Source organism: Spermophilus citellus (genome assembly GCF_964194105.1).
Source record: "Spermophilus citellus genome assembly, chromosome: 9".
Classification (NCBI taxonomy): domain Eukaryota; kingdom Metazoa; phylum Chordata; class Mammalia; order Rodentia; family Sciuridae; genus Spermophilus; species Spermophilus citellus.
The window spans coordinates 29,534,882-29,559,740 of record NC_138191.1 but is presented as its reverse complement, the minus strand read 5'-3'; the positions used below and the strand labels follow the sequence as shown (position 1 = coordinate 29,559,740).

Sequence of the window (24,859 nt, the reverse complement as noted above, 5' to 3'; positions counted from 1 at the left end):
GCCTTGAAGACTCCTGCTCACCTCCTGCAGCAGCTGGATCTTATTCTCTAAGAGCTCATAAACATGCTCCGTCTCCTGCTGTCGCTCCTCAAACTGGCGCCGGAGCTCAGCTTCATTCTGGCTGTTGAGATTTTCCACGTCAGCCCTAGAAACATGGAGCATTAGCCAGTGAAAGCCAGACACTTAATTTCACCAGAGAACTCACTGAGGTTGTTCCAGCAATCCAGAGTCACACCGAGGAAAAGAAAAAGAAGCAACTTTTTTTTTTTTTTTTTTTTTTTGCCTGCAATTATCTGTGGAACTGCTTTGTCCAACTTTCTCAGGCAATCTCTCAGGAATTCTAATTTTTTGTTGCTTGACAAGCATGCTATGCCTGGCTTCCTAGAGACTTCAAAGAGCTGTAACTTCAGGAGGAGGAAACTTCTTTCAGAAGGCAGCTAGTCAGCACCCATGTTCACTACCATCTGTCCCTGAACTTTCCCATTTAGACTGCTTTTTCTAGATGGCTTTGCTAATTTCTTGCCCTTCCAGTTGTTTAAACTTAAAGTGTTCCTTCTGTTCAGAATACTGGGACAGGGTGTCAACCTAGACCACCACAGAAATGTCCTCTGCATTTATAGCTGGGAATGCATAGTAGACTGTCCTTAATCTGGGCTACCTACGCAGATTTCTATCCAGTTTTCCATGGTCTCTCACAGAGAGCAGATATTTAATCTATGGGAGCTCAGCGTTTTGGCTGAGCTTTGCTTCTCTCATATCCCGAGGAATTAATATCCAAGCTCTAACATGAAGTGGGTAAGGTATCACCAGTTTATTTATAGCCAACAACAGCTGTCCTTGGATATCTGAGCATTAGAATTTTTCAGGGCAGTATCAGGTGCTGACTGATCTTAATTCCGGTTGGCTTTTATTCCTGTTCTAAGCCATTTATTAAGAACCACATACCATCTTCTTATTCTGAGAGCAGAGAACCATATTGAATATTTACAGGCTCGTAAAGTATCACCAAGCACAGTGATACTTCAATGTTTGGCTTAGGAAGTTGTGTCCATGGAGCCCAAATTTGGCTTCCCTGAAGATTACAGGATTCCTTGGCTGAAGTGAATATTACTCTGCACCATTCCAGAGGGTACACTTACTTTGAGTTGTTTTATCATTATACAGCTTTTGGGGAGTATGAAGGCCTTGACTATACCTGGACAAAAGCCAAGGGAATGACTGAAGACCCCCGAACTAGGCAGAACTCGGAAATCAAGTTTTACTTTGACTCCACAGTCCTTAATAAAACACAGTAGACAATCAATGAAAATCTCTAACGAATGAAAGCTACACATTTTCTGAGTAACTCAGCCAGGAATGCCTGATTTAAGAAATTATAGTTTTTGTGAAGCCAGAAGGTCCTTCAACTTGATGCCAGATGTTGGCTCCACCAGTAACTTAAGATGACTTCAACTCTCTATACCCTGGTTCTCTCAGTTTTTAAAACAGGATTTTGTCACCAAAATGAAATGACTTAAAATTTTTTGAAAGCAAAAGATCTTGGTGGCAACCCTCCATTTTTTTTCTAGGCATAATCAAGCAAATACATTCATATATCTTTACCCAAAGGGGCTAGCAGTGTACACATCACTTAGCACTTTTCCCCCTTACTTAGTTTATTGAGAACTTTCTACCAGGACAATAATATAGAGGCAACTCATTCTTTTTAATAACTGAATAACAGTCCACAGGATAGTTTTCTTGAATTTTTTTTTCAATCATTGTCCTATTGATGGATAGTTGGAGATTTTTGTTCGTTTGTTTTGCTGTTACAAATAATGATCCACAAATACCCTTATACATTTAACCTTTCACAGGAGTGCCTTTATTTATGAGAAACAGAATAATTCTAGGGATTAATTGAGCAAAGGAAATGTTTCTTTTTGATTTTGATAGATAGCAACACATATCAAAATGCAGCCACAATTCTCTCATCAGAAGCATATGGGCATGTCCATTTTCCCCAATCATTGTGTCAGCCTTTGATGTTATCCGATTGGTAGATAATCTCTGACAAAGGTTATTTGCATTTGTCTCTTTCAACTAAAAGTGGAAGTATTCACTATTCCCTGATTTATTCCTTACTGTTTAATAGGAACTTCATAAATTTAAGTCTGGTGGAGGTACCATTCTGCAGCAATGTCTGTTTTACCAAGTAATAGACAGAAAATCCAAGGGAAAGAAAGTACATAAACATCCATGGTTTTAGTTCCTGAACTGGACATAACATTCAAATGCCAGGGATAAAGTAAAGGAATTTGATCCAAATTGATTGCTCCCAAATTAGGGAACTGGATTCTGAGAAAGGAATAGAGTTCCTCTGTTCACACTGCTCTGCTCCTTGTTCCAACTGCACCTCACCATGATTTATCCAGATGCTGTTTCTTGTCCTGAAGTTCTCTTTTCAGGCTCTCCACTTCAACCTTCAGCTCGATGTTCTGAAAAGCAAACAGGCATTTACCATCATTAACTACCATACTTGGGTCTGGACTTGTTTCATAGTTTCTCATCTCATCTGAGCCCTTTCATAACCCTCCACTTAAATGGGAATTCAGATGAATCGGTAATTTAGTCAAGAACAATGGACTGTACAGCTTCAAGATTTCCCCTGTACTCCTTATTTGTTCTCAGCCTGTTCATCACTGTCCCTGGATGATGAACACTGCCCAAGACTATTTGCTCTTTAAAACATTAGATATCAAAGTGTATATTAAAACAATTTTTTCTTACTAATGTAAGTTTGCTCCTTAAAACCAAATTGCTGGGGCTGGGATTGTGGCTCAGTGGTAGAGCACTTGTGTAGCATGTGTAAGGCACTTCATTTAATCCTCAGCAAGACATAAAAAATAAATAAAATAAATAAATAAATAAAATAAAAGTATTGTGTCCATCTGCAACTAAAAAAATGCTGTCTGCAGAGTTATATTTTAGATTTAATTATTTTATTGTGAGAATTTTTTAAAACAATACTTTCTTTGCCTTTACCATGAATTTGACTTTCATAAATTAAGATAAAAGGGGACTCTGATGTTAAATCTATGCAGGAAACAGTTAATTTTTTTTTTTTGAGGTAAAGCAGCAACAAGTAAGATTCTGGGAAACAGAAAAAGAAAATAAAAACATCCCAAGTATGAACAAAGATTTGATGAAATGCACATGATGCATCCAGTGCAGGTTAAGTGACTTGGTGAGTGGCAAGGAGTGGGAGAATCAGTAGAGAAAATAGTTTGAAGCCAGATGCAGTGATGCACACCTATAATCCCAGCAACTCAAGAGTCTGAGGCAGGAGGATTCCAAGTTTGAGGCCAGCCTAGACAACCCAGTGAGACCCTATCTCAAAACAAAATGATAAAAAGGCTAGGGATATAGCTCAGTGATAGAGTGTCCCTGGGTTTAATCCCCGAACACTACTCTCAAAAGTTTGAAGCTTAGTTTGGAAAAAGTCATGCCAAAAGAGATCAAGGAGGTTTAGGCAAAAAATCACCACATTCAGGTCTGTTGAGGAAGGAACTTGTGATAGATGTGAAGATAGGTGAGTGGCCAGATGAATGGGAACTGTCTGCGGCCACACCAGTACAGAGAAAAAAGACCCAAAAGACATTTAAGAGGCAGATTCCATAGGGCTTCCTGACTTGTGAGATTCAAATTAGACTAGAAGGTGGAGCAAAGATGATGCAAAGATTTCTAGCACATGCTTAGTGATATACTCTTTAACTAAAATAGGAAACAGAAAACAGAGGAGCAAGTGTCGGGCGGAACCTAAGAGGGAGTTTGCAAATGTTGGTTGGAAAACTACTTTATCTCATCTTACAGATGAGGGTACAGAGGTGATTTAATCCTTTCCCTGCTAAAGGCCATGGCACAGGATTAAGCAAAAAGGATGTGACTAAGAGAGAAAGAAGCCTTTACATCATAGGTTGACAAAGTGACACAGTGGCTGGAGCATTGAAAGGCACATCGTGGATACTGGAACATATAACAACCACCAATACCTAGGTTTCTTTGAGTCCAAGGGAATATGCCAAGCTAGGGTATCACTTACTTTTGGGAGGGACTTCATAACACCTTCTCATAGAGGAAGCAACAATACTAGATGGGAACAATAGACACCTCTTTGATATTAGAAAGTCACTGAGAATTAAAGAATTTTGGAGCTGGACGGCAGTTAGACCCAAGGTGTTTTTGATCATTTTTTTTTTAAGAGAGAGGGAGAGGGAGAGAGAGAGAGAGAGAGAGAGAGAGAGAATTTTAATATTTTATTTTTTAGTTATCGGCGGACACAACATCTTTGTTTGTATGTGGTGCTGAGGATCGAACCTGGGCCGCACGCATGCCAGGCGAGCGCGCTACCGCTGAGCCACATCTCCAGCCCTGTTTTTGATCATATTGCTAGTAACTTTCTAGTCTGATCTATTGAAAAGAGTGCTAGCTGATCTCCTAAGAAAACATGTACTTTTGGCTTGGTTTATAGAACATACAGTGAGAGCAGATAAAATTAGAGTATCTTAATTGCCTCATGGCTCATAGCATTTAAGAAGAAAGTAATGGCCTGCTCTTTTCAGAATATTCTCTAAAGTTATTTTCTGAACACTAGGGTTACTGGACTTAGAAATTTAAAATATGGGATGTCCATTTCAATTTGAACTTCAGATAAGTAATAAATTTTTATTGTTAAATGTTCTTTGTCATATTTGGGACATACTTAGTTAAAATATTCTTTGTTATTGATCTGAAATTCATATTTAATTCAGCATCTTGTTCACACCAAAAGATGGATAACTCACAATGCTAACTCCCCCTAAATAAACAACTAGTAGCAAAGAATATTTCAATTTTGTATCAGGAAAAGATCCAAGATTCCTATATCAATTCCATGACTTAGCACTGGAAGAACTATTCATCTATTCTAATTGATAAATCAATGAAGCAAAAGATTTAATAAGTAGCTACTTCGTCTTAAACTCTATGCTCAATAGTAAGAGAAATACAAATATAATCATAAGAAATGGTTCCTAAGCTACAGACCCTCCATAGAAGTGACATGAATTCTGTCATATTCCATCATCTGTTACATGGAGATAAGTTCCTTCCTCATTTATAACCTGTCATAGAGGGTTATGAGACATAAATATATTAAGGACATGTAAAAGACTTAGAACAGTGTTTTTGAACATAAATATAAAAATTATTATTATCATCATCCCAACAACAACAATGGCAGTATTATCATCCAGGGACAGCAGCAGATTTCTGTGAGACCATTGTATTTCAAATGAATTCAGTACTCAGAATGCGATGCTGAGAAAGATGAATCCTATGTTTATTATTTCTGCCACCAACTGATTCATTTGTTAACCCTGGGTAATAATCTGCTGAAGTTTCTTTACCTGGAAAATGACACAGAATGAGTAAAAAATAATTAAAATGTCATGTGAAAGAAAATGTAATGTATATTGATGAAGAGTTATTATCAATGGTGTTCCTTATACCTGGCTAACTGATTAAATCATAAAGCCAGATATTTGGTGAGCCATCTCAGATTGCTCAAGCTTCAGCAGATTTTTTAAAAACCTCAATTCTGAAAAAACTTGAGATTTCAAATGACCAGAGCTACATAAATGACTTTGATTAGTTCTCAATCTCATGATGTAATACAGGAAATCTCTATCACATATAAACTGATCCATACTGCAACTTTTTTTCATAAGAAATCCTTGAGCACCTAAATAAAAGCAAACATACAAACAGTGTGGGAGGCACTGTGAAAGAGTGAAGAGTACTGATTTAGAACTAGAAAGAAGTAGGTTCCAATGGTGGCTCTAGCACTTTCCTGTTAGGTGACCTTAGACAGGTTATCTAATCCCTCTGAACCTCAGTTTTCTCATAGGTCTTATGGAGCTGCTGTGTGTGTGTGTGTGTGCGTGCATGCACACTGAGTATCAAATCCAGGGCCTCACATATGCTAGGCAAGAACTCTACCTCTGAGCTACATAACCAGCCCTAGTTCCTTCCTTCAGGTACATGGTGAGAATTAAATGTCAATCAGAGACTTCAGGCCCAGTAGGAAAAATATTTAAATTTAAAGGGAAGAAAAATTGAAGGTATAAATTATAAAGGTCCATCCATTCTAAATCCTAGATAAGAAAATAGAGCTAGTTCTTGAATTAATTTGGCCATAGACTCACATATATAAAATACCTTAGCATTTATCTGCTCCAAGTCTCTCATTTTAAACAGAAAAATTGAAATCCAATTGAATCCAGTATTCCACTTTGGCTTCAACATTTCAGCCAGAGAAACCAGCTCAGAAGATAATGTCCAGCTGTGCCTGATAGTAGAATGTGGTGTTATAAAATTAGAGAACATGTTGTATTTAGTCCTTGAAGGAACATATAGAGGGGGTATGATGGTAAAGAGCATAGGTCCTAAAGGCAAGAAGAGGGCTGTCAAGTCACGTGGCCTAAAACACTTGATCTCTTTATCTATCAGGGGGGCTGTAATGGTACCAATTTCATATGGATGTCAAGAAGATTAAATGAAATAATGCACAGAAAGCATATTGCCTAGCATGCAGTAACCATTCAAAAAATATTAGTTATTATTGCCTACAAAAACAACAATTTGTCATCTCTGACCAGGATAGCTGGATTTCTTAGCCATAATCACATATTAAACCAACACTATGTCATAGAAAGGGATAAATAATTACTACACAAAAAGTGGGATGCCCCAGGCACCTGCAGATGAATACACACCCAATCAGAACTACTTTCACTTTAGCTTTCTCATTTTGAGATAAATAGCAAAGAGAAACGAAAACGAGGGAAAGGAAAAAGAGGAAAGACAAGAAGTAAAATGAATTCCTTAGACTTTAGCATCATGTCTATTCAAATAGACGATAGGTTTATGAATCTCATACCAAAGTGCTAAAATAGCTCTATCTCCACAAGATTAGATACAAATCTTGTAATCAATTATTCTAGTAGACCAAAGTAATTTCGTGGGTCCTACAAAATCTTACCACATGGTAATGCAAATACAAACCAATTTACAATTCCAAAGTCTAACCCTTTTGCAACCTCTTTTCTGTAGAAAAATCACTACATTGTTTATCACATTTATTTGTTCTCCACGAGTGAATATGCATGCATAAATCATTAAATTCTAAGTATAACTTAAATGAATCCCAAATTAACCACATCTGCTTATTTATCACCAAATTTCATCAGCTCTTCCTCAAGATATCTAGGGATATTTATATATTCAAGAAAGGGGGGGCTGGAAGGAGAGCTCCTCTCTTTCCATGTCTCCAAATTAGTATTCACCCAACTAACTCAAGGAGAGGTTTCAGTAGTGAAGCTCAAATTAAATAGGAACAACAACAAATTTTCAAATTTTTCATTATAATGTTAGTATCTAGACTAAAGGACAGGGCTAATAAAAAGTTTGTGGATCAATCATGTTTAATTAGACTTTCTCCAAGTCTGCAGCTTGTTTTGTTTTGGGAAACACCACTGGGTCAGAGTCTTAAAGCAATCAATGTTAAACATAGGATCCCACTGAAATGATTTCTACACTGGTACCAGAGTTAAACACAGTATCAAGTTAAAAGCAAATAGCATAACTAATTACTGGACTCCTTCCAAGTCTTCAATTTTAACTCTTTAAATTATCCATTGTTCTTATAATTCATAATGTGCCTATCTCTTTTAAAAAGAATATTTTCAAATTCTTCTGTAATAAAGCCATGGCATACTAAATCCTAAAATCCTACTTTTTAAAAAAAACAAAGAGAAATGGCTTTGCCTTATCAATTAAACAATCTTAATCCAAAAATGTGTCCTTCTTTTTATCATAGGTCAATAGTTTACACATTGTTTCCCACATAACAATAATATTCCATGAGCCATTTCTATGAGCAGGCAAGGGAGAAGTTAAAATTGAAAAAGTACAGTTATAGCCAGGAGTGTTGACATGTCCACTCCACCTCTTCTAAGTCAGGTCTTCTATATCTCTTAGTGTTGAATGGGACTTTAAAGGTCTCACGGGAAATATGGCAACAAACAGGTATTTCTTATTCTCAGTATGCCTGCAACTCAGTTGAAGAGATAAGATCAAAATCCAAGATAAAGCTTAAAATGGTAAAGGTGATAATTGGTGAGGCAATATAAATATGACTGGAGTTGCCACATAAGGTTTATTAGGTAAGATACACAGAAGTGAAGAAGGTCATTACAGATGAGGAAATATGGTTATTAAAATAGAAACTGCTATACATCCCAAATATACAATTGCATTTTAGTAGCTCACTTACTCCAAGCATGAATATTTGATAGGGGAAAGTTATAGAACAATTACAAATTTCCACCCATAAACTGTGGGGTAGAGCCATACAAGGGAATATTATTTAGGCATATAAAAGAACGATAAATGCTTCAACATGGATGAACTTTGAAAGCATTGTGTAAAATGAAATCAGTCACACACAAAAAAACTATGTTATGATTCCATGTACATGAAAAGTCCAAATTAGGCAAATCTATAATGATAGAAAGTAAATTGATGATTGACTAGGCCTAGGGGAGATAGGGAAATCAGTGATGGTTCATGAGTAAAGGTTTCTTTATAGAGTGATGAAATGTTCTAAAACTGATTATGATGAAGGCTGAATGAATGAAAATCTTTGGAAACACTGGTGTGTACACTTCAAATGAGAGAACCCTACTGTTATTTTTTGAATATCTCACTAAAGTCATTATAAAAATGTTTCAAAAAGCCCTAGAAAGTTTTCAGTAGTTAAATGATAAACATTGTTGCAAATGCACTTGCCACAGAGTGTGGTACATAGGAATACTATTACTATATCTGAACTACAGAACAAAGCTATACATTCTCTTTGAGCTTCTCCAATGGAAGTAATCATCTGGTATTCCTGAATCTCTTTCCAATCTTGCCCTCCCCTCTAGCCTTCCTTAATACCACCTTATTAGGCACTCCCTGAGCCTCACCAGTATCAGAGTAAATAATCTTATATCTGGTCTCTCCAACCTTGGTTTCTCCTCTATTTACATTTTTTCCTAAAGTATAACTCTGATTATTCCATTCCCTGTTCTCAAAAAGTCTTTCATGATTTTAAACTGTACAGCAGTGAAATTTCACATGACAGACTGTATTTAAATTTGATCTCAATCTATTACCCAGCTTGATCTCCATCATTATCCACCAGCCTAACTAGATTTCCAGAACACACCCTAGGCTTCCATGGTGCCACATCATTGTTCTTCCTTCAGCTTCATCATTAAATGCCATATTCCTTATGAAGCCTTACTTCATCTCTCTCCCAGTTAAAATTAATTTACTTTACCTTTGATAATATGAGTTTTAATAACTCCTTGTCCTTCAACATTGACATGCCATAGGATGCATATTTTTCTATGACTTATTTACCCTTTTGAATTATAAGCTTTCTAAAGACAGAGTAAATGATGATATGGTGGAACTAGCCAAGTATACTGATTATTAAGCATCTGCCCCTCATTCTGTGAAGTTGGGACAGGAATTTCAGGATAGATACATCTAGGTCCAAATGCCTTCCTGCCATTTCCTAGCTGGGAAACCTTATTTTGTGTAAGTAACCTAATGTTTAAGAACCTAATTTCCTTATTTATAAAATAGGAATTTAAAAAATTACCTTAAGGGATATAGTTAGGAATAAGTGAGCCTATGTAAAGTACCCAGCACAATGTCTGATTTAAGTGGCTGGCCACTGTGAGTCATCCAAGGCCCAGTGCCTCACATCTATGTGTGTAGTAAAAGCTTTGAATGAATGAACCAACAAATGAATAAACTTGCAAGGAAAAGATGGACAAGAGGCAGAGGAAGTGGGGTGACAACGATGTTTGCTGAGTAAGTGAAAAGGGATAGAATAATGCTGTGAGACTGTGTGAACAACTTTTTAAAAATTTTTTACTTATATATGACAGTGGAATGCATTACAATTCTTATTACACATATAGAGCACAACTTTTCATATCTCTGGTTTATATAAAGTATATTCACACAAATTCACGTTGCCATACATGTACTTTGGATAATAATGATCATCATATTCCACCATCATTTATTACCCCATGCCACCACCCTTCCTTTCCCACCCCTCTGCCCTATCTAGAGTTCGTCTATTCCTCCCATGCTCCCTCTCCCTATCCCACTATGAATCAGCTTCCTTTTATCAAAGAAAACATTTGGCATTGGATTTTGGGGGATTGGCTAACTTCTCACTTAGCATTAACTCCATCCATTTACCTGAAAATGCCATGATTTTATTCTCTTTTATTGCTGAGTAATATTACATTGTGTATACATGCCACATTTTTTTTTATCCAGATGTATTGAAGGGCATCTAGGATGGCTTCATAGTCTACCTATTGTGAATTGTGCTGCTATAAACATTGATATGGCTGTGACCCTGTAGTATGCTGTTTTTAAGTCCTTTGAGTATAGACCAAGGAGAGGGATAGCTAGGTCAAATGGTGGTTCCATTCCCAATTTTCCAAGAAATCTCCATACTGCTTTCCATATTGGCTGTACCAATTTGCAGTATACCACTAGCAGTGTATGAGTGTACCTTTTCCCTCACATCCTTGCCAACACTTATTGTTGTTTGTATGCATAATAGCTGCCATTACAGACACTTCTCAGAAGGTGACATACAATCAATCAACAAATACATGAAAAAATGTTGATCATCACTAGCAATTAGAGAAATGCAAATCAAAGTCACTCTAAGATTTCATCTAAAAAACTTTTTTTTATCTGAAATCTTGAAAAGATTTTTCTCCATTGGAAGCTGAGAAGAGCCTCTAAGAGGTAAACTACTACCCTACTGAAGAACAGTTGAATGCAATTTAGTTTTACAGCTTCCTCCCCCTTCTCCCTTCTAAAAGGGCTGTTCTCTTCCTGTGCACTACATTAAAACTCAGAGATAAAGATCTCCAGATCTGAAAATGAATGTTCCAGAGGGAAAAACTGAGTATGAACTGAGTATTAGGTGGTATTAAGAAATCATCTGTAAACTCTTTGTATAATAATATTATAGTGGTTATGTTTAAAACATAAATCTCTTAAAGTTACATTCTCATGTCTTCCCAGGTAAGTCATATGATGTCTGAGAGTTGCCATAAGGAGAGAAGGATAGAAAAAGAACATTGCAGAGAGATCAACTAAAAGAACAGGAGAGGGCTGGGTTGTGGCTCAGTAGTAGAGTGCTCACCTAGCACAGGTGAGGCACTGGGTTCAATCTTCAGCACCACATAAAGATAAATAAATAAAGGTATTGTGTCCATCTACAACTAAAAAATACATATATATAAAAAAAAGAACAGGAGAATGTCGGGTGCTGTTCAAGTAGAGACATGGGTCCCCAGTTCATGGGACGGGTACATGGCAGGTAATATTCTTTTTATATTTCTGTGCATTTAAATCTTTTCAAAATTAAAAGTCAAGGGGGGGCATTTTCATCACAAAAGATAAGCATCTACGTGCTTTTTATTTTTTCATTTTCATTTCTGGAATTACCTAAACTAAGGTCATTTGTAGCAAAGAATGTATGGCTCCCTACAACAGCTTTTTTAGCCACCAGACTTGCATAAAACAGTGGTGTTGAGTCTGTTTCCCAATATTAGGAATAAAGAGAATGAACCTGCCTCTAGATTGCCTCTCAAATTTGAGAAACTCAGAACCCACTGAGCGTGGATTGTAGGCAGGAAAGACAAGATGCAGAAATAAACTACAAACAAGATGTGTTTAAAGAGGAATATGCAACCTCTTTAATTGATCAGACTAAACTAATAAAAGCATGTTCTCTCACTTTATATTGTATCATCCTTTAGTCTCTCCAACTCTCACAGGGTCTCACTTACTCTCTTTCTCTCCTTTTCACCTGCTGGCACCACCTAGCCTGACCCATATCCGCTAGTCTAACACGGGATCACATGACATCAATCATTATCTAGCAGCCACCTTTCTGATAACAGGAATTCTGAGTGATGATAGTATACAGAGAGATAGTATCTAAGACCTCTTGGCCACCCTCCTCTAAACACAAGGTCTTTTATTACTTGAAGAAACCAATCATAAGTGCCCTTGAATGCCACCAAGGCTCTGCCTGAGCTGCTGTCAGTCTGAGATGGCTTCTCTCCATCTTCTCTTTCTAAACTTGTTTTCACTAAGAGTCATCTCAAACTTCTTTCCCTCTAGGAAACTTTCTCTAACTCAGTATGACTATAATTTAACATTCATACCACAATCTTCTTAAAGTAAAAAATGAGTAGTTATACCAGGGCAACAGGCAAAAATCAAGGCTTTCATCAGAAGTGTATCTCTGGTATTGCACTCACCTCATTCTGCCTGGTATCAGTGATTTTTAAATGCCTGGATCTCCATCTGGGTTTTAGAAAAGTACTTTGCCTTCAGTAACCATCAGTATAAGCTTAGGGAATAAACATTATCATCTGGAGAAGAGAAGATGGCGGCGATGGGAGTGCAGCACCACAGTGCGCCGCGTCACTGTGCGGGAGAAAGAAGAGGTGAAACGGCTGAAGGCTACCTTGTTGGGAATTCCCAGTGAAATTGAGGTGCTCCAGAATCTAGAGGACAGATTTCCAGCGCGCGGGATTCGGCTGCGGGGGCTCGGTCGCGGGCAATTTCTCCGCACGGAAGGTAGCAGTTCCTGGTCGGCGGAACGCCCCGCGGATGAAGTCTGGGGCGCACGCTAGTTAGTTAGCGGCAAGGTACCAGAGCGGGATTACAGCGAAGCGGATTCTGGAGGCTCCTGCCATCGGCGCACTGGCCGCGCTTAGTGCTGAGTTCCAGCTTTGAGACAGAGGAGAGAACCGGTCCAGTTCGATTCCTGACACCGGTCGGAACACGGAGGAGGACAGCAGCCGCCATCTTGGAGAGCTGATGCAAGCATCCCTGTTTTCTACTGATCTCAGCTCATTCAACTATGGAACAGGTGATTCCAGGCTGGTATTTGCCTGCGTCTGGCAGACAGATCGCTCAGGCTCGGGACTGGAGAACCTGAGGAGAATACTCTTCGGGGCTCGCCCCTGGCAAGGCGGGCGCCAGACTTTGAGCGGCCAGATTCTAGCTCCCTGGGTTGCTTTGGCCCAGGGTGGGGGATCCTTCGGGGACTCCGGGCTGAGGCCAGTTACAAGTGGATTGTGCGCTGAGGGGCGGTGTGGCTCTGACTCCCGGAAGAGTTTTGGCCCGGGGCTAGGGAGCCCGCCCGCGTCTTTGACCCTGCCCCTGGCGGAGCGTACACTGAGCTGGGAGAGTTTGGAGCGGCCAGGCTCGGGCTCCCGGGGCTGCTTGGGCCTGAGGCTGGGGTACCTCTGTGGAGCCTGCTTCTAGCAGAGTGTGGCAGGGATCGGAGAGGCTGGGTTCTGGCTCCCGTAGCTGCTTGAGCCCAGGGCCGGGGAACCTGCGGGGACTGCGAGCTGAGGCCAGCTACACGTGAAACGTGCGCCGAGGGGCAGCGGGGCTCTGACTCCCGGAAGAGTTTTGGCCCGGGGCTGGGGAGCCCGCGGGAACTGCGTCTTTGACTCTGCTCCTAGCGGACCGTGCACCGAGCAGGGAGAGTCTGGTGCGGCCAGCTCCTGGGGCTGCTTTGGCCTGGGGTTGGGGAACCCGCGGCGGTTGCTCTGTGGAGCCTGCTCCTAGAAGAACGTGGCTGGGATCGGAGAGGCCGGATCCTGGCTCCCGAAGCTGCTTTGGACAGGGACTGCTTCTTGGTCCGGGTCCTGCTGGGTGCTGCGGGGGCCTGGGGGGCAGAGCAGAGCTGCCACCTGCGCCCAGAGCAGGCTAAGGGACCCGCCGGTGTGGTATCATGACACCCCAACTGCAGCTGGGGCCGAGGAGAGTAGCCGCCCACGCCTGGAACAGGACCAGCGACCCGACGGCAGGGTAGCCAAGTCACCCCATTTGGAGTGGAGGCCGTGAAGAGCCGCCGTCTGATCCTGCAAGGTAGGCAGACCTGCATCCCACTGGCAGGACAGGCTCGGCAGCCTGCCAGTGTGGTGGACAAGTAGCATCGAGGCAGTCACGTCACACTGGTTGGAGTGGAGGTGGAACAGAGCCGCCGCCAGTGTCCGGAAAAGGCCCAGCGACCCGTTGGAGAGGCAGTTAGGTACCCCCACTGGGAGTGGGGGCTGAGCAGAACTGCCGCCCAAGCCCGCAAGGTAGGCAGATCTGAGACCCACCGGCGGAACAGGCTTAGAGGCCGACCAGCGTGGTAGACACGTCACACCAATTGGAGTAGGGGTGGAGCAGAGCTGCCGCCCACATCCGGATCAGGACCAACGATCGGAGGACGTGGTAGGTACGTCACCACAATTGGAGTGGGGGCAGAGTAGAGCAGCCACCCGCGCCCGCAGGGTGGGCAGACCTACAACCAACCAGCGTGGTAGATAGATCACCCTAATTAGAGGAGGAGCACAGCCACTACCCGCCCTACAAGAGAGATCTCCCAACTATACAAGAGCAATATAAATAAATAGGGGGAAAATTTCAAAAACACAACAGTTTCACCAAGCAGAAAGAAATGTAAGCAGTATGAAACGACAGGGAAGAAAGGACCACAAGCAATGCAGGTCAACTCAACTATAGAAGAGGTAATAGCTGCAACAGATGGAATGTCAGATAAAGAGTTCAGGATATACATGCTTCAGATGATCTGGAGTCTCAAGGAAGACATGAGACAGCAAAATCAGACAATGAAAGATCACATTGACAAGGAACTACAGAAACAAATCCAGGAAGTAAAAGATCAATTTCACAGGGAGTTAGAAGTAATAAAAAACAAACAAATAGAAATCCTAGAAATGCAGGAAGCAATAAACCAACTTAAAACCTCAACTGACAATACTACCAGCAGAATAGATCACTTAGAAGATAGAACATCAGACAATGAAGACAAAGTATTTCAACTTGAAAAGAACATAGACAGCTCAGCAAGACTGCTAAGAAACCATGAACAGAACATTCAAGAATTACGGGATAACATTAAAAGACCAAACTTAAAGAGTCATTGGGATACAGGAAGGCACAGAGCTCCAAACCAAAGGAATAAACAATCTATTCAATGAAATAATACGAGAAAACTTCCCAGACTTGAAGAATGAAACAGAATCCCATATCCTAGAAGCCTACAGGACGCCGAAAGTGCAAAATCATAAGAGATCCACACCTAGACACATTATAATGAAGATGCCCAACATACAGAATAAGGAGAGAATTTTAAAAGCTACAAGAGAAAGAAAGCAGATTACATTTAGGGGCAAACCAATCAACAAATGGGCCAAGGACATGAACAAACACTTCACAGAGGAGGACATACAATCAATCAACAAGTACATGAAAAAATGCTCACCATCTCTAGCAGTCAGAGAAATGCAAATCAAAACCACCCTAAGATACCATCTCACTCCAGTAAGATTGGCAGGGATATGAAGTCAAACAACAACAAGTGCTGGCGAGGATGTGGGGAAAAGGGTACTCTTGTACACTGCTGGTGGGACTGCAAACGGGTGCGGCCAATTTGGAAAGCAGTATGGAGATTCCTGGGAAAGCTGGGAATGGAACCACCATTTGACCCAGCTATTGCCCTACTCGGACTATTTCCTGAAGACCTTAAAAGAGCACACTACAGGGATACTGCCACATCGATGTTCATAGCAGCACAATTCACAATTGCTAGACTGTGGAATCAACCCAGAGGCCCTTCAATAGATGAATGGATAAAAAAAATGTGGCATTTATACACCATGGAGTATTACGCAGTACTAAAAAATGACAAAATCACGGAATTTGCAGGGAAATGGATGGCACTAGAGCAGATTATGCTTAGTGAAGCTAGCCAATCCCTAAAAAACAAACACCAAATGTCTTCTTTGATATAATGAGAGCAACTAAGAACAAAACAGGGAGGATGAGCAGGAAGAAAAGATTAGCATTAAACAGAGACATGAGGCGGGAGGGAAAGGGAGAAAAAAAAAGGGAAATCACACGGAAATGGAGGGAGACCCTCATAGTTATACAAAATAACATATAAGAGTTTACGAGGGGAAGGGGATAACAAACATGGAGGGAAATGAATTACAGTAGATGGGGTAGAGAGAAGATGGGAGGGGAGGGGAGGGGGGATAGTAGAGGATAGGAAAGGTAGCAGAATACAACAGTCACTAATATGGCAGTATGTAAAAATGTGATGTGTAACCGATGTGATTCTGCAATCTGTATTTGGGGTAAAAATGGGAGTTCATAACCCAATTGATTCTAATCTATGAAATATGATTTGTCATGAGCTTTGTAATGTTGTGAACATCCAATAAAAAAAAAATTAAAAAAAATAAGTTAAAAAAAAAAGAAGATTAACATTAAACAGGGATGATAGGTGGGAGGGAAAGGGAGAGAGAAGGGAAACTGCATGGAATTGGAAGGTGAGCCTCAGGGTTATACACAATTACATATAAGAGGAAAGGAGGGGTAGGAGAAAAATTATACAAGTGGAAGAAACGATTTATAGTAGAGGGGGTGGAGAGAGAGAAGGGGTGGGGAGGGGAGGGGAGGGGAGGGGGGATAGTGGAGAATGGGATAGACAGCAGAATACATCAGTCACTAGAAAAGCAATTTGTAAATCAATGGAAATGTAACTGATGTGACACAGCAATCTGTATACAGGGTAAAAATGGGAGTTCATAATCCACTTGAATCAATCTGTGAAATATGGTATATTAAGAACTATGTAATGTTTTGAACAACCAACAATAAAATAAAAAAAAACATTATCATCTGTCTTGAAATTGCTGATATATATTTTTGTTTTATATTTAACTTCACTTCCCTGCATTCGTGTGTGTATCCACTAATCTGTAAACTCCCTGATGACAGGACCATGTCTTATGCTATTTTTCATACCCCTGAAAAGAAAGGTAGAAAGAAGCTTGATAGCATGTCTAATCAGTGAGTAAAATATTTACTGGATATTAAAGTTCCAAAATAAAAGTATTTCTTGGCTTTATAGTACTTGACCTCAAGAAGTTCTTTGTGTAGTAAGAGGCAGGTTAGGGGTCAATGAATACAAGAGATGGCATTACACCTTTGCAAGACATAGGAAAAAGCCAGAGAAGGCAGGCCTTCCACAAAGGAGTCTTTATCTGGGACAAAAATAAATACGGCCAAATTCCACTCTAATCAATTCTGTAAAGGAAAGAAATCCAAAAACAAATGGCTTAGCAGGAAGAAGAGTCACAAAATTTTGTGAGTGGACCCTCACAAACTCCTGATTATTCACCCAAAGTGGAAAGAAACTATTAGTGAGTGAGTTGGATTTTAAAATCTTTTCTTTTTGAAAAGAATAATATTCCTTCTAGGAAAACAAGAGTTCACAAATATTTTTGTACACAGAATGAACTTCTTTTTTATTTTTAGGCTTCTCCAATATCCCTGGGGAAAGGTCATTATTATATAATACAGTGAAGCATAGAGTATTTTCTTGAGGAATATTTTCTGTCTTGGACAAGAGACAAGGGACTAGTCCTTGGATCCCTGAAATATATTTAGTAATTTCCAGAGGAGTTATTTTATAAATGAATTTTCTTTCCATTAATTAAGTCTTAGAGCAAAAATAGAACCCTAATGGGTCTAGATCTATCTGCTCTGTCATTAACTCTGTGACTTTAGACCAGTCACTCCCAAAGATTTGTTTTTATACAATTATCTTAAATTAGAGCTTTCCCTCTTACCCATAAGAACTGTCACTATCTGCTCTCATAATCTTTTACATTGACATAAGGCACCTAGCCAGAAGGTATTCTAGTGCAAAACATGAAGTTTTTAGATTTTAACACACAGTGGAGGAAAGCTTTGATTTAGAAATACAATTCCCTGCCTTTCTACAGATTTCATATTCAATTTCTTTCACTAGTGAAATTAAGGCCCAAATTAGACACAGCGGTTGCCCCAACATCTGACAAGTGTCCTTCATTGCCAGGGAAAGGACAGCAAGGTAGTGTCCATGGCCTCAATAACCAGCCGACTATGCAAGTTTAGGGCACTCTCCTTCTATTGCCTGCGTTATTATCCAGTCTCCCAAAGAGATGGAAAAAAAATTAGCAGAAAAGTTTTGAGTTTGTACAAGGATTCATAACCAAATGGCAAAACTCTGTTCAGGTCATTGTTTTCAAGTCTAACCTATGTTAGTCCTTAGTAGGGGCCTGAAAACAATACTCTTTCTTTCCTAGCCTGGTTGACCTTCATTAGACAGACATCCACACTTGAGTAAGCATGAGGCCAAAGTTCTAAGGAGATCAGGTATTTAGACAAACACAGATAGGGCTTAGTTCATGTGTGCATGCCCATGTGCGTATGTGTATAAGAGGTAGAGAAACAGAGAGAGAGAGAGAAAATACTCTTTGGCCAGAAGATAGGTAACTGACTTGTGATATGGCAGCATTTTTTTTTTATTCACTTGTTTTTTCATCAAATATTTAATGTACTGCTGGGGATGTATATCAGTAGTAGAGCATTTACCTAGCATGTGTGAGGCCCTAGGTTTCATCTCCAGCACCATCAAATTAATTAATTAATTAATTAATATATTTAATTTATAAGGCATTCTAATAGGTATTAGAGAAAGACACAAAGCACAGTCCTCAGAGAATTTATGGCCTATGTTTTATCAACTAAATAGTTACTTTATAGTAAAATATAATAAACAGAAGAAAACACAATCAGCTGCATGAAAATATGCACAGGTGGCAGATATAAATAGCAACAGATATACAAGTTAAAGCAGGTCTGTTATGTAACTACTGGATTTAGCTTCCAAAGAAACACACCTAGACACCATTCAAGACATATCATATCTTGGGTTGCTTTTACTCTCAGCAACCCTGGTCTTCTAGAGATGGCAGGTATATAAATATGAACTATAGCACTGCCAAGAGAAAATTAAGAATCTAGTACTTGGGCAGAGGCAATACAAAATATAGGCCTTAAAACTAAATAGGCCTGGGTTCAAACACCAGCTAGGTTGCATTCTATTGAACCACATGAAACTGCAGATATTTTTTACAGTTCATCCTCTTTATTCTAAAGGCAAATCTCTTTAACCTGTTTCAATTCCATTAAGTGTTCATGTCAGGGACATTGCAACAATTAAATAAGAAGATTTAAGTGAAAACACCTGACATATAGCAGGTATTTGATAAATGTAGTTTCCCCAAAGGTAGTCAGAAGCATGAATCATAGAAGGGGTAGTCAATTTGGGTCAACACTGAGTTCAGGAACCCAAGAAAAACAGATTCAAATGAGATGTCTTTGGATTTTGCCACTGGGAGAGGCTATACATATGTGGATGCGTACACCGTACAGAATATATGGGAAATCTATCTTCTGCTCAATATTTCTGTGAACCTAAAACCACTACAAAACATAAAATTTATTCTATTTTCTTAAGGAGACAAATGAGAAAAACATGAGGTATGTTGCCTGTTTTATTTAGACTCTGAACACAGAGGTCCTAAGATACTCATTGCCTTGTTGTTCACATTGACCTCCAATTAAACCCTTCCCCATGTGTCATGAGCTATTCATTCTCTATGGTCACTCTGTTAAAATCTTGGTTGAATCCCAGAAGCCTCTGTAGATCTGGCACAACTGAGCTGGCAATGAGAGAACACACACATAAATACAAATGATCTCAGTGATTCTCTCCCCTCCCCAGTACATTCCTTAGCAGGACAAGTCTCTCTCTTGGCAGGAGTCTGTTTTCACAAATAGGACTGGCTGGGCTTAATTTAGCAAAGTCAAGGCCCCCTGTGAAAGCCAGGGGTGAGGCTGGAACCCCTGCAGTCGCCCAGGACACCTTATGTGGAGACAGGAACCCAGTCCTATTGAGAGGCTAAAAGGAATGTTCACAATGATTTGTTTCTCTCAGCTATTGGAAAACTGGATTTCACAGGAAACATCCTTTGCTTTCCTTGGTTTCTTAGACAAATGTACTCTTTAGGTACCAGGTACGGAATTCATTTCAAAGTATAGAAACTACATTGACTTTTCTATAGATAAATTGGTACATAGGAAACTTACGGCCTGCTAAATATTTTTAAGTTATCTGTGGCATCTAACATAATCTGATATTTATCCCCAAATTCAGCTTTCAATTTTGGATTGACACTTGTTTTGATTTATTCTTCAAGAAGGATAAAGCCACTTAGGCACACTGAAAAGTCCGGGACCATTTTTCTTACATTGAAGCTTATATAAAAACTGAACTCTAACAGCTGGCAGTCACTTCCTTTTTGAAAGCCTATTTCCTAAAGCAAGGCAACTCTTTTGAACTTAGACTTCTGCTCCAGACCAGGGATAGCACTTACCCTACAGATATTAGAGCTGTGCTATCCTGGATGACTGGTATGAGCCAAATGTGGGTTACTGAATCCTGGAGATGTGACTAGTTCAAACTGAAATGTGCTATGAGTATTTCAGAGATAGTACACATCAGATTTCAAAAACTTACTACAATAATGTAAAATCTCTAATAATTTTTAAATGTTGATTTCATGTTGAAATGATAATATTTTAACTATATTATTAACATTAGTTTCACATGTTTCTTTTTATTTATTTTTTAACATGGTCACCAAAGAATTTAAAATTACATGATTACATGAACGGGCTGGGGTTGTGGCTCAGCGGTAGAGCACTCGTCTAGCACATGCAAGACCCTGGGTTAGATCCTCAGGACCACATAAGAATAAATAAATAAAATAAAGGTATTGTGTCCAACTACAACTAAAAAATAAAAATATTTTAAATAAAATTACATGTACAGTTTGCATTATATTTCCTAATATTTACAAGATGTTAGGAAAAAGATGTACTAGCTTTACGTATGTCATGTGAAGAAATGTTCTGACTTCACAGTTAATCCTATGATCTAATCACACCTTAAAAAGTTTTATGGGATTATGGCATTTATCAATCATCAAAACACAGAAATGAGGGCTGGGGATATAGCTCAGTTGGTAAAGTACTTACCTCGAAAACATAAGGCTCTGGGTTCAATCCCTAGCATCACAAAAAATAAAATAAAAAAAAACACAGAAATTACTTCAGCTAATTAAGAGTGATAAAAAAAACCACTGAGGAGGGTGACAGCAGAACTACACTGAACAGAGGTCAGCGTCATAGCTCAGGCGATTAAACTCTTAAGTTAATGACAGCAGAGACTCCCTCTATCCTCTCATCATTCTATCCACTTTGGTAGCAAAAGCTATATATAGAAGGTGATTATATATTTATCAAACCAATGAATGTTGTTCAAGATAAATATACAAGCCGGGCATGGTGGTACATGATTAAAATCCCAGAGGCTCAGGAGGCTGATACAGGAGGATAGAAAGCCAGCCTCAAGATCCGGGCTGACTGATCCCCGCGGCCTGCCCCGTGGCTACAGAAGGCAGGACGCCGCAGAGAAGCGATTAATTAGCAAGCAGGGAGGAAAGTGGCTGCCATTCGGTGGAACCCCGCCGGCCAAGCCCGCACTGACCCCCAGGCTGAGTACGGGATTTCAGACGGGGAAGGAAGCGATACAGTCCCGTCCCCCACAATAGAAACTCCACCAAGGCAATCAGCGGCCACCATCTTGGAGAGCTGAAGTATCTACCGCCACTCTGCGACAGACTGCAACAATAAAACAGGTCTGTGTCGCTCAGCCCATCCCCCATACATCGGGGAATCCGCATAAAACCTCTCCTAGGCTTTCCGGGGGAGGGAGTATCAGAGTGAGCCTGCATAAAGACTAGGGGAAAACTAGAGACACCTGACCTTCAACTCCCCCTCCCATCAGCAGCCAAAACGAAACCCGTCTAGCCAGCACTGGGGGAGGGGCAAGCACAAAAAATCAAAACGATAGAGTGCCAGGGATCCCAATAGCCAATTGTGCGACCCCAGGGATCCGGGCTGACTGATTCGCCCGGCCTTCCCCGTGGCTACAGAAGGCGGGGCGCCACAGAGAAGTGATTAATTAGCAAGCAGGGAGAAAAGTGGCTGCAATTCTGTGGAATCCTGCCGGATGAGCCCGCACTGACCCGGGGGCTGAGTGCGGGATTTCAGAGGGGGGAGGAAGCGGTACAGTTCTATCCCCCACAACGGAAACAAAACAATAGAGTACTGGGGTCCCAAATAGACACCCTCCACACCCAACAAACGGCAGGTCCAGAGTACAGTTTGAACTGCCGAGAGCCATCACTCAGGGGAAATCTGGTCTAGCAGGAGAAACCAAGACTAGCAGGAGAAACTAGGGGACTAGAGGCCAGGCCCTCGCTACTGGGCGGCTGGAAACCGCAGGCCCGCCGGCGACAGTTAGCCCACTGCCCGCGCGACTGGGCGGCCAGAGTCCACTCCCCCGCCACGACCAATCACCCGCCCGCTGCCTGAGATACTGGGCGGCTGGAGACTGCCCGCCTGCCTCCACGGGGAGCTGAAACCAAACAGAGACAGTCCAGTCACACAGCTCCATTAGGACACCCCAGCAAGGAGCCTGGGGCCCGTCATAGCAGAGTAGTGACGTCACTGGAGCTCGGCCGTCGGAATTCCTTCCCAGCAGAATCCACGTTAGCAGGCACAGTTTAACAACACAAAGAAGAAACAACAGAGTAATACAGAACCAAAACAAATCTATAGAAGAGAGCAGAAACATGGCAATCAAATGGAGCTAGAAAGTAACGTGGACAACATGAGAAAACAAGGGAAAAAAGGAGTACAAACAATGCAGGACAACTTAATTCTACAGGAGGACATAGAAACATCAGAAGCAGGGATACAGAAAGAACTCAAGGCATACCTAACTCGAATGGAAAGGAATATTAGGGAAGACATGAGACAGCAAGTCCAAGCAATAAAAGTATATTTTGAAAATGAATTAAACAAACAAATTCAAATGGCAAAGAACGAGCTCTACCAGGAGATAGAGATATTAAAAAAAATCAAACAATAATCCTAGAATTGCAGGAAAATATAAACCAAATTAAAAACTCAAATGAGAATATTACAAACAGACTTGATCAAGTAGAAGTCAGAACATCAGATAATGAAGACAAGGTTTATCAACTTGAAAAGAATATAGTCAACACAGAAAAGATGCTTAAATCCCATGAGCAATCTATTCAAGAGATATGGGATGTCATAAAAAAACCAAATTTGAGGGTCATCGGGATAAAAGAAGGCACAGAGACTCAAATCAAAGGAATGGACAGCATATTAAATGAAATAATTCTAGAAAACTTCCCAGAGATGAAAGATGAAATGGACTGCCAAATCCTGGAAGCCTACAGGACCCCAAACATTCAAAACCATAATAGACCAACTCCAAGACATATAATTATGAAGATAGCCAACGTACAGAACAAGGAGAGAATATTAAAAGCTACGAGAGAAAGGAGGCAGATTACATTCAGGGGTAAACCAATTAGTTTAATGACTGATTTCTCATCACAGACTATGAAAGCGAGAAGATCCTGGAACAATGTATTTCAAACGCTGAAAAATAATGGATTCCAACCAAGAATACTATATCCAGCAAAACTGAGCTTCAAATTTGGCAATGAAATTAAAATCTTTCACGATAAACAAAAGCTAAAAGAATTCGCAGCAAGAAAACCAGCACTGCAAAGCATTTTGAGCAAAATACTACAAGAAGAGGAACTCAAAAATAGTGCCCAAAACTAACAGCAGGAGGTATCTCAGTAAAGGGGGAGGAAAATAACCAAAAAGTAAAACCAGCCAAACTAAAATAAATAAATAAAGAAGCATGACTGGAAGTACAAATCATATCTCAATTGTAACCTTAAATGTTAATGGCCTAAACTCACCAATCAAGAGACATAGGCTAGTAACCTGGATCAAAAAAATAAATCCAACAATATGCTGCCTCCAAGAGACTCATATGATAGGAAAAGACATACACAGGCTGAAGGTAAAAGGTTGAGAAAAATCATACCACTCACATGGCCCTCGGAAGCAAGCAGGAGTGGCCATACTCATATAGAATAAAATCAACTTTAAACCTAAGTTAATCAAAAAGGATAAAGAAGGACACTATATACTGTTAAAAGGAACCATCCACCAACAAGAAATAACAATTATCAATTTGTATGCACCAAACAATGGAGCTGCAACATTCATAAAACAAACTCTCCTCAAGTTCAAGAGTCAAATAGACGACAACACAATAATTATGGGTGACTTCAACATACCGCTCTCGCCATTAGACAGATCCTCTAGACAAAAACTGAATAAAGAAACTATAGAACTCAACAGCACAATCAATAACCTAGACTTACCCGACATATATAGAATATATCAACCATCATCAAGTGGATACACGTTCCTCTCAGCAGCACATGGATCCTACTCAAAGATAGACCATATATTATGCCACAAGGCAACTCTTAGTAAGTATAAAGGCGTGGAGATAATACCATGCACCATATCTGATCACAATGGAATGAAATTGGAAATCAATGATAAAAGAAGGAAGGAAAAATCCTACATCACATGGAAAATGAACAATATGTTACTGAATGATCAATGGGTTACAGAAGACACAAAGGAGGAGATGAAAAAATTCTTAGAGACAAATGATAATACAGACACAACATACCGGAATCTATGGGACACAATGAAAGCAGTTTTAAGAGGGAAATTCATTTCTTGGAGTTCTTTCCTCAAAAAAAGAAAAACACAACAAATAAAT

The 24,859-nt window shown here is 40.0% G+C and overlaps 1 protein-coding gene and 1 long non-coding RNA gene across 2 annotated transcripts in view; both read right to left on the bottom strand.

The window, feature by feature from the left end:
• Positions 1 to 24,859, bottom strand: part of LOC308656940 (myomegalin-like) — a 151,225-nt gene that overhangs the window by 102,867 nt on the left and 23,499 nt on the right. Inside the window, 2 exon segments of the mRNA XM_081308319.1 lie at positions 22 to 145; positions 2,401 to 2,477. Of these exon segments, the coding sequence (XP_081164445.1) occupies positions 22 to 145; positions 2,401 to 2,477 (201 nt within the window).
• On the bottom strand, positions 19,578 to 21,781 carry LOC308656957. Its single transcript, XR_014023814.1, has 3 exons — positions 21,653 to 21,781; positions 21,142 to 21,171; positions 19,578 to 19,763 (listed from the first exon to the last, which is right to left on the bottom strand). It is a non-coding gene; the product is annotated as an uncharacterized lncRNA (long non-coding RNA).